General features: G+C 42.3%; 1 protein-coding gene across 1 annotated transcript in view; it reads left to right on the forward strand.

The window, feature by feature from the left end:
* cckbra (cholecystokinin B receptor a) overlaps nt 1–12,252 on the forward strand; it is a 33,829-nt gene that overhangs the window by 9,535 nt on the left and 12,042 nt on the right. Inside the window, exon 2 of the mRNA XM_084574610.1 lies at nt 4,144–4,392. Within this exon, the coding sequence (XP_084430736.1) occupies nt 4,144–4,392 (249 nt within the window). The remainder of the gene's footprint in view (nt 1–4,143; nt 4,393–12,252) is intronic.

Here is a 12,252-nt window from a genome sequence, read left to right on the forward strand (position 1 = left end):
GAAACCTGTTATGCGACCTGATGTTTACCCCACATGGAGCTAAAGGATGGAAGCAACCAGATCGAGCGTTTAAGGTTAAACGTTTGATCAAAGCTAGCAGTCTTCTTCCTTGCTTCCTCCACAAACTGTCAGTCAGTCGGTGGAATAATATTAAGCTGCTGAGGTGGAGACGGCCAGAGCTTCAAAACCCCTCTCCACAACCTTCAACCAGTCTTTATAAACAGTCAGTGATGCAGATGCTGGTCCATAATACCACAACTGGTTTAAGACACCAGGGCGTATCATTAAATAAATATAAATGGCATTTTTGCTGCACACTGAATCTATAAATCCCTGTACTGGCTAAGTATATACACAAGGGATTTGCTCTCTGCATTTAACCCCTGCAAGTGATCAGCTATGCAAGGTGCCTGGGGAGCAGTTTGGAGTGATTTCAAGTGCTCCCTCAAGGCACCTCGGTCATGAACATAGATCAGATCAAACCAGTGACACCGCAGTCACAGGGCTGCTTCTCTAACCACTAGACCACAGCGCAAATGGGAACTTTCACACAGCATGTGGAGGAGTTTAAATGAGTGCAGGAAAGATTAGTCCAGTAATGGATTAGCAGTAAGTTAATGAACTCATTTAATGCTCAGTAAATATGGTGGACTATTCATTAAGCAAATCTGTCAAACATTCACTGAAAGCTCATTCATGATCTTGAAGTATAGTTGTTTTAACTTTAATGGTTTCCTTCTCTGTTTTATAGACTGTTTCCCTCTGTTGCATTAGTTGATGCTTGGAAGTTGCAAATTTGAGAAATATGTCAACAGCTTGCTCGAAACGATAATTAGTTTGCGGGCTCCCACAAGTTCAGAACTCATTTCCTGACTCATGCCTGTTGCTCCTCAGGTTCACGTCCACTGCTCGCTTGTAATTAGGAAGAAAACATCTGATTTGGGAGGAGCTGACAGTCAGTTCTAACAATCAGGAGCATTTCATCATCTCACAGGGGCTTGCTGCATGGGGCAAGCCTCGTGGCAACACGGTGATTAAACACGAGTACACCTCTTTTTTTTTTTTTTTTTTTTTTGAAGTCATATCACCTCATTATTACCGCTCATTACTCATGATCTTTCTACTTTTTATTCACGTACCATGATGAGATTCAGCCTGTCAGTCAAGTCATAATAAATCCTCTTTTTTTCCTTTTCCACAACAACTGACAAAGCTTTCAAGCGGCTTGCTATGGATAAGACAAAGTGAAGTGACGTGATGAAACTTTAATGAGCCCAGTGGGGAAACATAATTACAGCTTGCATTGCTCCTGCTAATGGGATGTGCTGCAGAAAATGAGCAAGCAGGGGTTAAACAAACAGGCAAAATCCCGTCTGAGCACCAGCGCTGATAGGTGAGCTCTGGGTCAAGCCGGAAATATTCCACGTGAACAACAACTGCTACTATGAGCACCGCAGACGCCAACGCTGTCCTTTAATCTGTGATGCGCTTTCAGACGCCGGTGGATTTGAACACAGCTGTCACGCTCGAGGGAGTCAAAGGAACCGGAGTGAATTGTCCTGCAGTCATTAGTCTCAAGGGAGCCAGCACAGCACTGGTGCTCAATGAATACTTAATTTCATTTTCACTCAACTGGATCACACTAAATGTAACACAACAGTGGCTGCTGAGCCAGTGGGAGCTCCCCACATGTTGCAGCAAGTCCCAGAAGATAATGCTGATTATGCATGTCTCACATGTCTCCGCTGTCGGATTTGTCAAGTGCGTCTTTCAGTGACTGAAACCGCTACCGAAAAGCCATCGGAGAATTTCAGAGAATCAAAAGAATAATTCATATTTGTAGTTGTAGGTCTCTGAGCTGGCAGAGTTGATTAGTATGTATCTTGAAGTGTCCTGGGTTTGAATCCAGACCTAACCTGCTTTCATCTTCTCTTTCTGGGACCTCTGCAATTGTCCAATAATTGCCAATTTATTACAATTTTATACTGGCCGTGGATGGCTTTTAACATGTTCTCATTTTTATATTTATTTAAAAATTGCTATCATTGCTATCTGTTCTGGTGGACATGATGAAATTCAAAATCGGTGGCGTCTTCAACAAGTGATTTCTTTTGTTCCTCCATTCCCTGTGCCACAACGAATCATTTTGAATCCCACATACTGTGTACCGTGGATGTCCTGCTTCCAATCCTGCTTGCCTTCAAGGTGATGCACGGCGTTCTGTCTGCAGGTCCCGCTGCAGACCTTTAGACCTCGCCCATGTCTCTGTCTTTAATCAGAGAACTCAGTCAGCGCAGCACATGGCCAGCCCCCGACCTTGTCCTGTCAGATGCTCTCATTCTCAAACCGACGCGCAGTGGCAGGCCGGTGTGAGTGACGGGAGCATCCCAAAAAACCCCTGGCAGGGCCATCCTGCTCGCGCTGATGCTCAGCTCTATGGCAACACTGAAAGAAGGAACACATATGAAGAGTGTAGAAGAGTGTTTCTCTTCTTTTTTGCTTAATTCAACTCTGTTTTGCGTCACTTTGTGGCTGCTTTCCATTTTTAATCATTTTGCATCTTTTTGCAACCATATTGTGTCTTTTTGTAGTCGTATATTGTCTCGTTGTAGTCATAGTGCGTCTCTCTGAAGTCACACTGCGCCTCTTTGAAGCTATTTTGCGTCTCTTTGTAGCCGTATTGCGATTCTTTGTAGTCATATTGCGTCTCTTTGTAGTGATGTTGCATCTCTTTGTAGCCATGTTGCGTTTCTTTGTAGTCATATTGTGTCTTTGTAGTCATATTGCGTCTCTTTGTAGCCATATTGCGTCTCTTTGTAGTGATGCTGCATCTCTTTGTAGCCATGTTGCGTTTCTTTGTAGTCATATTGTGTCTTTGTAGGCATATTGCATCTCTTTGTAGACATTTTGCGTCTCTTTGTAGTGATGTTGCATCTCTTTGTAGCCTTATTGCATCTTTGTAGTGATGTTGTGTCTCTTTGTAGTGGTGTTGTGTCTCTTTGTAGCCATACTGCGTCTCTTTGTAGCCATACTGTGTCTCTTTGTAGCCATACTGTGTCTCTTTGTAGCCACATTGTGTCTCTTTGATGTCATATTGCGTCTTTGTAGTGATGTTGCATCTCTTTGTAGCCTTATTGCATCTTTGTAGTGATGTTGTGTATCTTTATAGTGGTGTTGTGTCTCTTTGTAGCCATACTGTGTCTCTTTGTAGCCATATTGTGTCTCTTTGTAGTCATATTGCGTCTTTGTAGTGATGTTGTGTCTCTTTGTAGCCATACTGTGTCTCCTTGTAGCCGCATTGTGTCTCTTTGTAGCCATACTGTGTCTCTTTGTAGCCACATTGTGTCTTTGTAGTCATACTGCGTCTCTTTGTAGTGATGTTGCATCTACGTGCAGCCATGTTTTCTCTATGTAGCGTTATCCACGTCTTTGTATTCATCTTGCATTTATTTTCAATCATTTAATGGTCTGTCCCACGAGAAGGATGTTGACACAAATAATAGAAAATCTAAAATTGATCTTGTTTTTTCAATCTGGAGCTGGTTTCCCAATTGAACCACCTGACGCAGTCGGCTGAGAGGATGTTGTTTGTCTTCATCTTGTCATGCAGATTATTACAATTACTGTTTTCGCTCACAGGGCGAGCAGGAAAAAATTGACACCAGCACAATTTAATGTGTTGATTATGTCGAGTTATTCTGTCTTGTAATAGACTTTGCTGTTTGTTTTTATGTGCCCCAAGTCTTATTTCCCAAGTGAACAACCAGACTCAGTCTGTTCTCTTCATGAATGTCCATTCCTCTTCTTCTCCTTCTTCATTTTATTATTTCATATTTCATTTACCACACTGGTTATGTGAATGATTCTAAAAAGTAGATCCCATATTTGCATACAGATGAAAAAAATAATGTTTGAAGTCATTTAGTATTTAGAAGATTTTTTATCCGCCAGTCATTTTACCGCGGTTGGTGACATTAAAATTTTTATAATTTTAATTCCTATGACTACAAGAAAAACTACCGACTCTTGCACGCCGAGATTTTATTGAATCAAGTGGATTTGTTCCATTTGAGACGACAGACAAGATTCATTCGGTAATTTCTTCCAGCAAAGACGCCCTCTCTCTGTCTTTGTCTCCGTCAGAGATGGACTCGCTGCGTATCCTGCTCTACACGCTCATCTTCCTGCTCAGCGCCTTTGGAAACCTGCTGATCATCGTGGTCCTGATACTCAACAAGCGCATGCGGACCGTCACCAACTGCTTCCTGCTGTCGCTGGCGGTCAGCGACCTGATGATGGCCATCTTCTGCATGCCCTTCACCCTCATCCCCAACATCCTGGAGGACTTCATCTTCGGAGCTGCCATGTGCAAGATCGTCACCTACTTGATGGGTGAGTTGGTAGCGATCTCGTTGTTGTCCATTTGATTTGCAAAAGCAACTCAGTCACAATAATAATAAAAATACAGAAGAAACTTTTACATTTATAAGATATGAAGAATAAAGATCAACCCAAAGTAGATTAATTAATGACAATGGAAGCCTGGTGAGTAACACGCCACTTGGATTTCATTATGGGGCATGTTTCAACCTATACGGGCAAAAAAAAACATACCTCTGCATCCAGATGGATAGTCCTACAACCAATCAGAGACATTTATTTTGTCACTGCATAAAGCCTGCCCAAACATTTAGTTTGGCCCGACATGTGGTGGCAAACGTGATCGTGTGCTCCGAAACCTAAAACAGCAATAGCAACAAACAATGGAGCAACTGCTTAACGCCAGGGTTGTGGTTAAGTATTGCACAAGAAAGAGAGAGAGTTCTGTGGAAGAGTACCAAATAGTACACTAGATGCTGAGATGAAATTATATGACGTGCAAGGAATCTTACTCAGGGAATCAGTGAGGGAGACATCAACTGAATCTGATTGAGGTCACTCTGTGACTGGGCTCATATGTGTCTTATTAATTTATCACAGGAAGCTGACCTGTTTCGTGCTCCATCTTTGCAATCCTGCCTGAAAATTGCTCGATATCTAACAAGGGGCTATCGAGCAGAGACGTTTCTCTGAGCTTCGGTTTGCCTGTCAGAAGGTAACCATCACGCTCACAGTGCTCGAACAGTCACACGTCTTCAGTAGTGTGACTTGGCGATGAGCTGGCTCCCGTCAGGCCAGAGTCGAGGCGCCACGTGAGGCCTGAGTCAGACCGAAGCGCAAGAGACGGCAAAGAAACTGAGACCCAATGCGGGACTTTGTTTCTCCGCCTCGCTATGAGCGCTGAATGGTTGAGAGGAGCTGAATGGTGAGGTTCACAATCCTATCATTCCCAGAAATGTGATGCAGCGTTTGTGGGAACAGGCTCACTGAAGCTCCTTTTCAATTACGGGACTCTCTGAGCTGAGATAAGGAGAGCAGGAGAGCCAGCTCCCTCAGACTCATAAGTACAAACTTTTGTTTTTTTGGCCACTTGTATTATTTCACGCTTGACGTTTCAGTCGAGGTAAGGACTGCCAAGTAACTCAGCCGATAACGATTGATTTAGAAATGATGACTTATTTAATCTGGGGAATATTGACCTTTTATTAAACGGTGAATAACGATCAGGATGTCTTCCACTGCAGATGTCATAAATGCAACTTCCTGACTGCACTTATCTTAAAACTGCCATATTATTTAATTAATCTCTGCACAATAACTTATACGAAAGGATAATTAAAGGACATAACTGATAATAAAGTTATCGTTTTCAGTGCCTCAGCTAACCTCTGACAGTCTACCCAAGTCAGTCATCATCTCCCCTAGTTAATTCCACTTAGTATTTTGTTCTCAGGAAAAGCATAACTGCCAAGGATCAGTTAGCAAGCTACTTAGCTGAGATGCTAATGGACCATTAGAGCACATTTCATTAAATAGACATATTTGTACCATTCTGGAGCAATGGCTTTCTCTCAAAGGTCAGCAGGTGGTCAATTATGTAAAGTTCACTAAAGCTGTATTCATTACCTTGACATTTCTCCACTATAAATGTGTGTGAGCAGGACTTTACAGCAGCCAAAGACCAATCAAAATCTTGTCTGGTCTCTTTTGTTAGGCCGTTGATTCTCCCGAACTTTTTAAACGCAGTATAATAGCCCCACCGGCGGTCATAAAAACATTCTGCGTTCACTTAAACTCGCTCGCTTCATCTCAGATTACCTCATTGTGTGAGCGTTTACAGATCCCATCCTTAAACTGCTCCAAAATTGCTCGCACACTCATCAGGGCTGACGTGAATGTGTTTGACATGTGTTAGACTACGTCTAAAATGAACCGATGAGAGAGATGTGTCTACAAGGACCAAGGCTAACGGCTTCCAAACCAGTTTCTCCTCCCTGCTTCTTTTGTTCTTGTTGTCTGCTTGCTGCTCCTTTTCTTCCTTTGCTTTGATTGGCATTTGCAAATCCTCCTGTTGGCTCATTAGTACAGTTACTGGACTGTATCAGTAGAGTTGCAGCTCTGCTGTGGAGAACATGATGTGAGATCACTGGTGTAGTCCAGGGTATACGCAGGTACACGGAGTATACCTACTTATTTTTCACTGATTGACCTGGTTAACTTTAGGCACGAGGACTAATGAGACAGTCAGAGGCAGAGTAGGGCGGGGGATGCGCTGACCGCCTCTGGAACCTGATTGGACACCTCAGATGCCTCCAGTTGATTGACAGGTCACTGCATGTTCCGTTGAAAGATGCACGATTCGAATGAATTGAACGTGATTGCGAAATGCAGCGTCTTCCAGGTAATTTTGAGGTAAGTTTTAAAGAAGTTTCCAAATGAGTCACTGTTTTAAATTACTTACAAAATGACTGTACATTTAGAGAAGAGATTTGATGCCAGCAGTTACAGTAGGTTACAGTTATGAAAGACTAATGTTATGTTAGCCTGGAGCCATGGAGCTATGTGGGTGTGTGTGTGTGTGTGTGGGGGGGGGGGGGGGGGGGGGGCAGTTAGTGTATAATCAGCCCAGTTCATAAGAATTTCATACTAGACTGTAACGTTTGATGAAACTGTGATGAATGCCCAGAGGTTATATCAATGTCCATGAAGCTCGTTTGTTCTTGTAAAGGTCTAAAAGTATAACGTTAGCCAAGTTAGTTCACCTGACTGACTGAGCTACATGATCTAGTTTAAGTTTATAATAGCTAGGCTGGTAGTTGATTTTAAAGTAAGTTAAAGTACAAGAATGGAGACAAATAGTTTAAGATTCGACCTAACACAATACTGACGTCTAACCAGGCTGTCTTATTTTGTGTAGGGACAGATAACAATGAAAAGAAAAGGGAAATATTGCAGACTTGTTTGTAAAGAAGCACAAGTCTCCAGCGTCACGTTTTTGTTCTGTTGGCTTCGGCCTAGGTACTGTGTTTTCCAGACATACTGATACTCCCTCTCAAACCACATTTCTGTCTTGGTTGTTGACTTTATTTAAATAAAGTGGTTAAACTTTACGCTTAATCTGTGTCTCTCCTTTTGTTGCCATGGCCTACGAGCCAGGTCATGACAAAAGGCAAAACTGAGAGTATACCCACTTCTCCAGGAACCACTACATCACTGTGTGAGATCACGTGAGACGGTGCATTCACTGCTCCCAGATCAGGCACCACCATCTCTCTTTTTTTTGTGATTTTTTAAAAATAAATCTTGTAGCGTGTGCATGTTTGAGATTAGATAAAAGAATATCTGTGAAGTCTGTGATTCAGCCTTACTTCAAAGTCAGGTTAGAGTTCCCGTTGTTTACTCCTACGTTTTTACTTCCTCAGATAGAAATAAGTGACAAAGGAGAGCACATGTTGAGAAGCAGCCGAGGAATGAACTCCAGGGCAGCTTTGAAAAGGGATGATCAGCAAGGGAGCTTTATTTACAGACTCATGGCTAGAATAGTCTCACTGATGGTGCAGCTTCTTTGTTGGTCTGTTCAGTCTTGTTTCGTCAAAAATGTGAGCCTGATTTTTTTTTCTCCATCTATCTTCCTTGTGACTAGTTCCTATTAGTGCTTAATATTTCCCTAAACTCTGACTGTTAATCACGTCTGGTGCTCCCTGACGTGAACTGTCGAAATATTTAGAGAGAATGTATTGCGTAAACGATAATCGACAAACATATTTATCAGTCAAACCTCCCAGGGGTGTCTGATCGGAGCCTCCTTTAAGCAGGACCTTCTATCAGCCAAAGCCAATCAATAAGCCGGACCATTGTGACTGTCCTCGGCCATTGATTTTGTGGCAAACCCGCTCAACAAACTCATCTACCCTTAGCAAAGTCACCTGGCAGCGCGCGCTCATTAGACATTTAATACACCATCCGTCCTTCCACTCGGCCATTCGCCAATACGTCCATCCATCAGCTCCCAGCTCGATAATCATGTGAATCATAGCCCCAGCACCGTTTCGGCGGCAGTTATGAGATCGATGTTGTAATATTATGGGTGTGTGCCGTCTTCAATCATCAGCATGTATCCATGTTTGTGTATTTCTTTCTGGTCGCGTGATGCAATTACCGAACAACTTACCAGCACGGTCTGATGACTCCCGCCCCTTGAGGTGCAGTTTGCATATTGCCTCCGAGTTCGGGTTTGACGTGTCTTCCAAGAAACCTTTACAGAAATTGCTTCAAGGGTTATCAGGCACCTGTAATTCCATTTGTTTCCAAGTTTTTTTATGCCTTTAGGCTTCTCTGGGACAACATTCTGCGAAGAATTAAGCACAAGCTAAGAAGTAACCGGCCTTGTTTCAGCTGAGGAATGTAAATCTCCTCCTTCAGGTTGAGGTGTGCCGAGAGATCCGCGACTTTAAACTTCACCGCTTCCCTCAAAAGCCAGTTATCAGGTGGACGACCGTGAGCCTCGGCTCGACTCGGGTTTAATGAACAAGAAAAGGGATTAGAGCGTCGTCGTTTCGAGGAGAGAAGATACGGCACGGGGGGAAAAATGTAAGCGCTTGGTTCCGTTAGTTGACTGGTAATTAACTTGGCACTCGCCCTATGCCGAATCGTTGCAGGATCTTCTCTCGGAAAACCCTCACAATGCCGCCGCATGCCAGGGAGTGAAGCTTTGATCAACACGCCCGTCTGAAGCCTCAACGGAACAGAGTTAGGAGCAAAGACTAAGACACATGAGACATGCATATAATGAATAGAAAAGTGTCCACTCTGGTTAATGCACAGAATGCAGCAATAAAAGCTGCAGTAACACTATGGCCTAGAATTTAAATGGGATATTTAAAATAAATGTGAGGTTTATGGGTTTCAGTTGTAGCAGGAAGCAAGATGAAATTCAAATGCAACCACATCTTCTTAATGCACATGCAGTATTAATGCACAGAGGAGTGGTTTATTGCAGCATATTAAAGTACTTCCAGTTGCATTTCATAGCTCTTCTTTAGTGGTCAGAGATATTGGTCCGCCAGTGGAAGAGTTGATCTCATGTCAGTGCTGTCTTTAATGGCTGCAATAAAACAGATGGTCAAGTGGTCCTGGACTGAAATGCTGATGAATTTGGGTCTCGTGCCCCCACACGAGAATCTAATCCTTCAGACGAGAAACAGATTACTCTGCTCGGAACTGCCGGCGTACCTGCGACTCTGCCATCAATTCAAATCAGCGCCGCTCACCTGAAATTGCACTTCCCTTCAAAATGAATTTACGCAACCTCCCAGCTATCGGCCTCTAAGTGTAGGGTATAAAACATCACTCATTTAAATGGGTGGCTCTATTTCACGCAGGCTTCCCTCGCTAAAGTGGATCTATAGGCTAGGCTACTTATCTCCATGTATCCGTGCACTGAAAATTGCATTCAAGTATGTTTTCTGACAAATATAATAAGGCATGGTGTTTGGCCGTGTGAGAAGTTAATACAGCCTGACTCCTCATGTACTGTACATGAGTGAATAAATGTACAAGAATGATGGCTTATTCCTATAAAAAAATATTCTGTGCAAATTGATGTACTCCTCTTTATTTGACCTCATTTTGTTTTACTGCACCGTATTTTAATGTGGCAGTTTGTTTTCTTCGTGAAGCACCTTTAAAAATTGCTATACAAATAAAAACCTACTCACAATCAGTGTCAGCCAGTGCTGCGGCTGGGAACAAAAGCCTTCAAGCACCAGCAACATTTTTGGGTCTTTCTCTGTGTCTGCGCTTAACACGTAAAAAGAAAAAGACGCGTGGGCGTGAGAGACTTATCTTATTGTGTGAGACTCTTTCTGTTAGTGTCCACCGCTTAGATCTGCATGTGTCGACTGTGCCACCCACCTCATTCTGCCCAGCCGGAGCTGGAGCTGGAGGTGGAGGGAGGCCGGTGTACAGTGGCCAACAAACGATCAGTCAGGACTGTGTCATGGAACGAGGCTGGATGAAGTCTCTGGTTATGCTTGTAGTGCAACATGACAAAAGCTTATATTAAGAGGTCTTAGGAGGTCTTTGTTTTTCCTGGGGAGTGTCTGAAGAAGAATAATGTTGCTGTAAGCTCCGTTGTGGGCCTTACATTATGGGTTTTGACTTGAGCCTCACTTTTTAGGCACAACTAACGGTTCTAAAACCCAGTTTGTGCAAAGCTGGTAAGGGCACATGAAGGAGCGTGTCAAAGAACAGTGCAACCAGAGTTACAGTACGTTACCATCATTCTCTATCTCCGTGCAGCAGTGGCCCAGTGGTTTCAGTTTGATGTAGTATCCTGTCGGGTTTCATGTCAGTGCAGCAGCAATAAAAAAAAATGACCCCTCTCGCACGGAGCTGTAATGCTTTTAATAATGCAGAACACAGTCTCGACCGAGTCGTGAAGCCAAAAAGGCATTCAGACGTCCTTTTGTGACGCTGATGCTCTCTTTGTCATGATCATCATGTCAAGATGTTTTCTAAGAATTTCCCCTCAAAGTTAGGAGTAGATCCTAGTAAAGATAAAAGGTATTCCTAAAGAATCTTAGCTGTTAACAGTTCTCCTAAGGTGAGATCTGTTAAGAGCAGGGAGGAGGACTTTTAGGAGCCTTAGGAATTTCTTAGAGAGGAGAAAATGGTGGAAAGAAGAGGCAGGAGCGATATTCTCCAAACACTGAATGACAATCAAGCTTGTTACACTCGCAATATCACCGGAAATGAAAGTCATCACAACACTGAGGTATTTAGCAACAGGAAAAATGCAACAATGCAACAATGCAGCAGTGATGACTTGGAGCCAAATCTACGTCTCAAAACACTTTTATTCTCATTGACCAGTTCAGTCAGAAGCAAACACGGTTCCTCTGTCCAGTTGGATTTCCTACTCCATTTCTTTTCCATTGCTGTTCGGTTTGTGGAAGATTTGAACACCAGCCAACACTGCTTCCTCTCGGCTGGTTAGCAATTACAGAAATTGATGAAAGCTGGGCCACTTTACCCTCGTTAATACCAAATGGATGAAGGGCAAAAATGACCAGCATGGTAAATGAATGAAAGCAAATAAATAGAACTATCAGCATGTGAATACTGTGGTAGTGGGCCTGAGTTTAATCACACATTTTATAGGATAATTTTTAAAGTATAGCTTACTATTCATTTATTTTTATGTAAAGTATTATTTATAATTACACAGTCTTCATAGAGATTAGATTCTATTATGAAGTCTATTGATTTGACGGCCTATTCTAGGCCAGTTATCACCAAAACTGTATTTTTATCTAGTTTTAGGATCAACCAATCACACCTTCTGAAAAAATCTCAAAGTAACTAAAAAAGTAACAAAAATTTCAAAGTAACTAAAAAAGTAACTAAAATATTATGGTAACTAAAAAAGTATGTAAAATCTCAAAGTAACTAAAAAAGTAACTAATATTAAGGAGTAACTAAAACAGTAACTAAAAGCTCAAAGTAACTGAAAAAGTAACTGCAACAACCTTTGACAATTCTATTTTAGGCACATTTATTGTATCTTTTTTCGGTGTTCATTTTCCCTACCACCTTAATATGAATTTAACGCCGACCTCTTGCCGATCAAAATGCCTCCAAAATCGAAACCACCTATACTGCCATGGTGTAACTTAGAGGCGCAGTCATGTGTTTCATCTTCCACACTTAAAATGTGGTATCAATTTAGGAGGCACTTTAAATTTATGTCAGCATCTACTTTAGCTCACTTGCTGAAGAATCATTTATTTCGACCTGCGTTGACAGATTCAACCTTTTTTGCATGGCACAATAAAGGCCTGAAATGTGTTAAAGACCTTTATAAGGATGGTA

This window comes from Chelon labrosus (genome assembly GCF_963514085.1).
Source record: "Chelon labrosus genome assembly, chromosome: 24".
In the NCBI taxonomy this organism is placed as follows: Eukaryota; Metazoa; Chordata; class Actinopteri; order Mugiliformes; family Mugilidae; genus Chelon; species Chelon labrosus.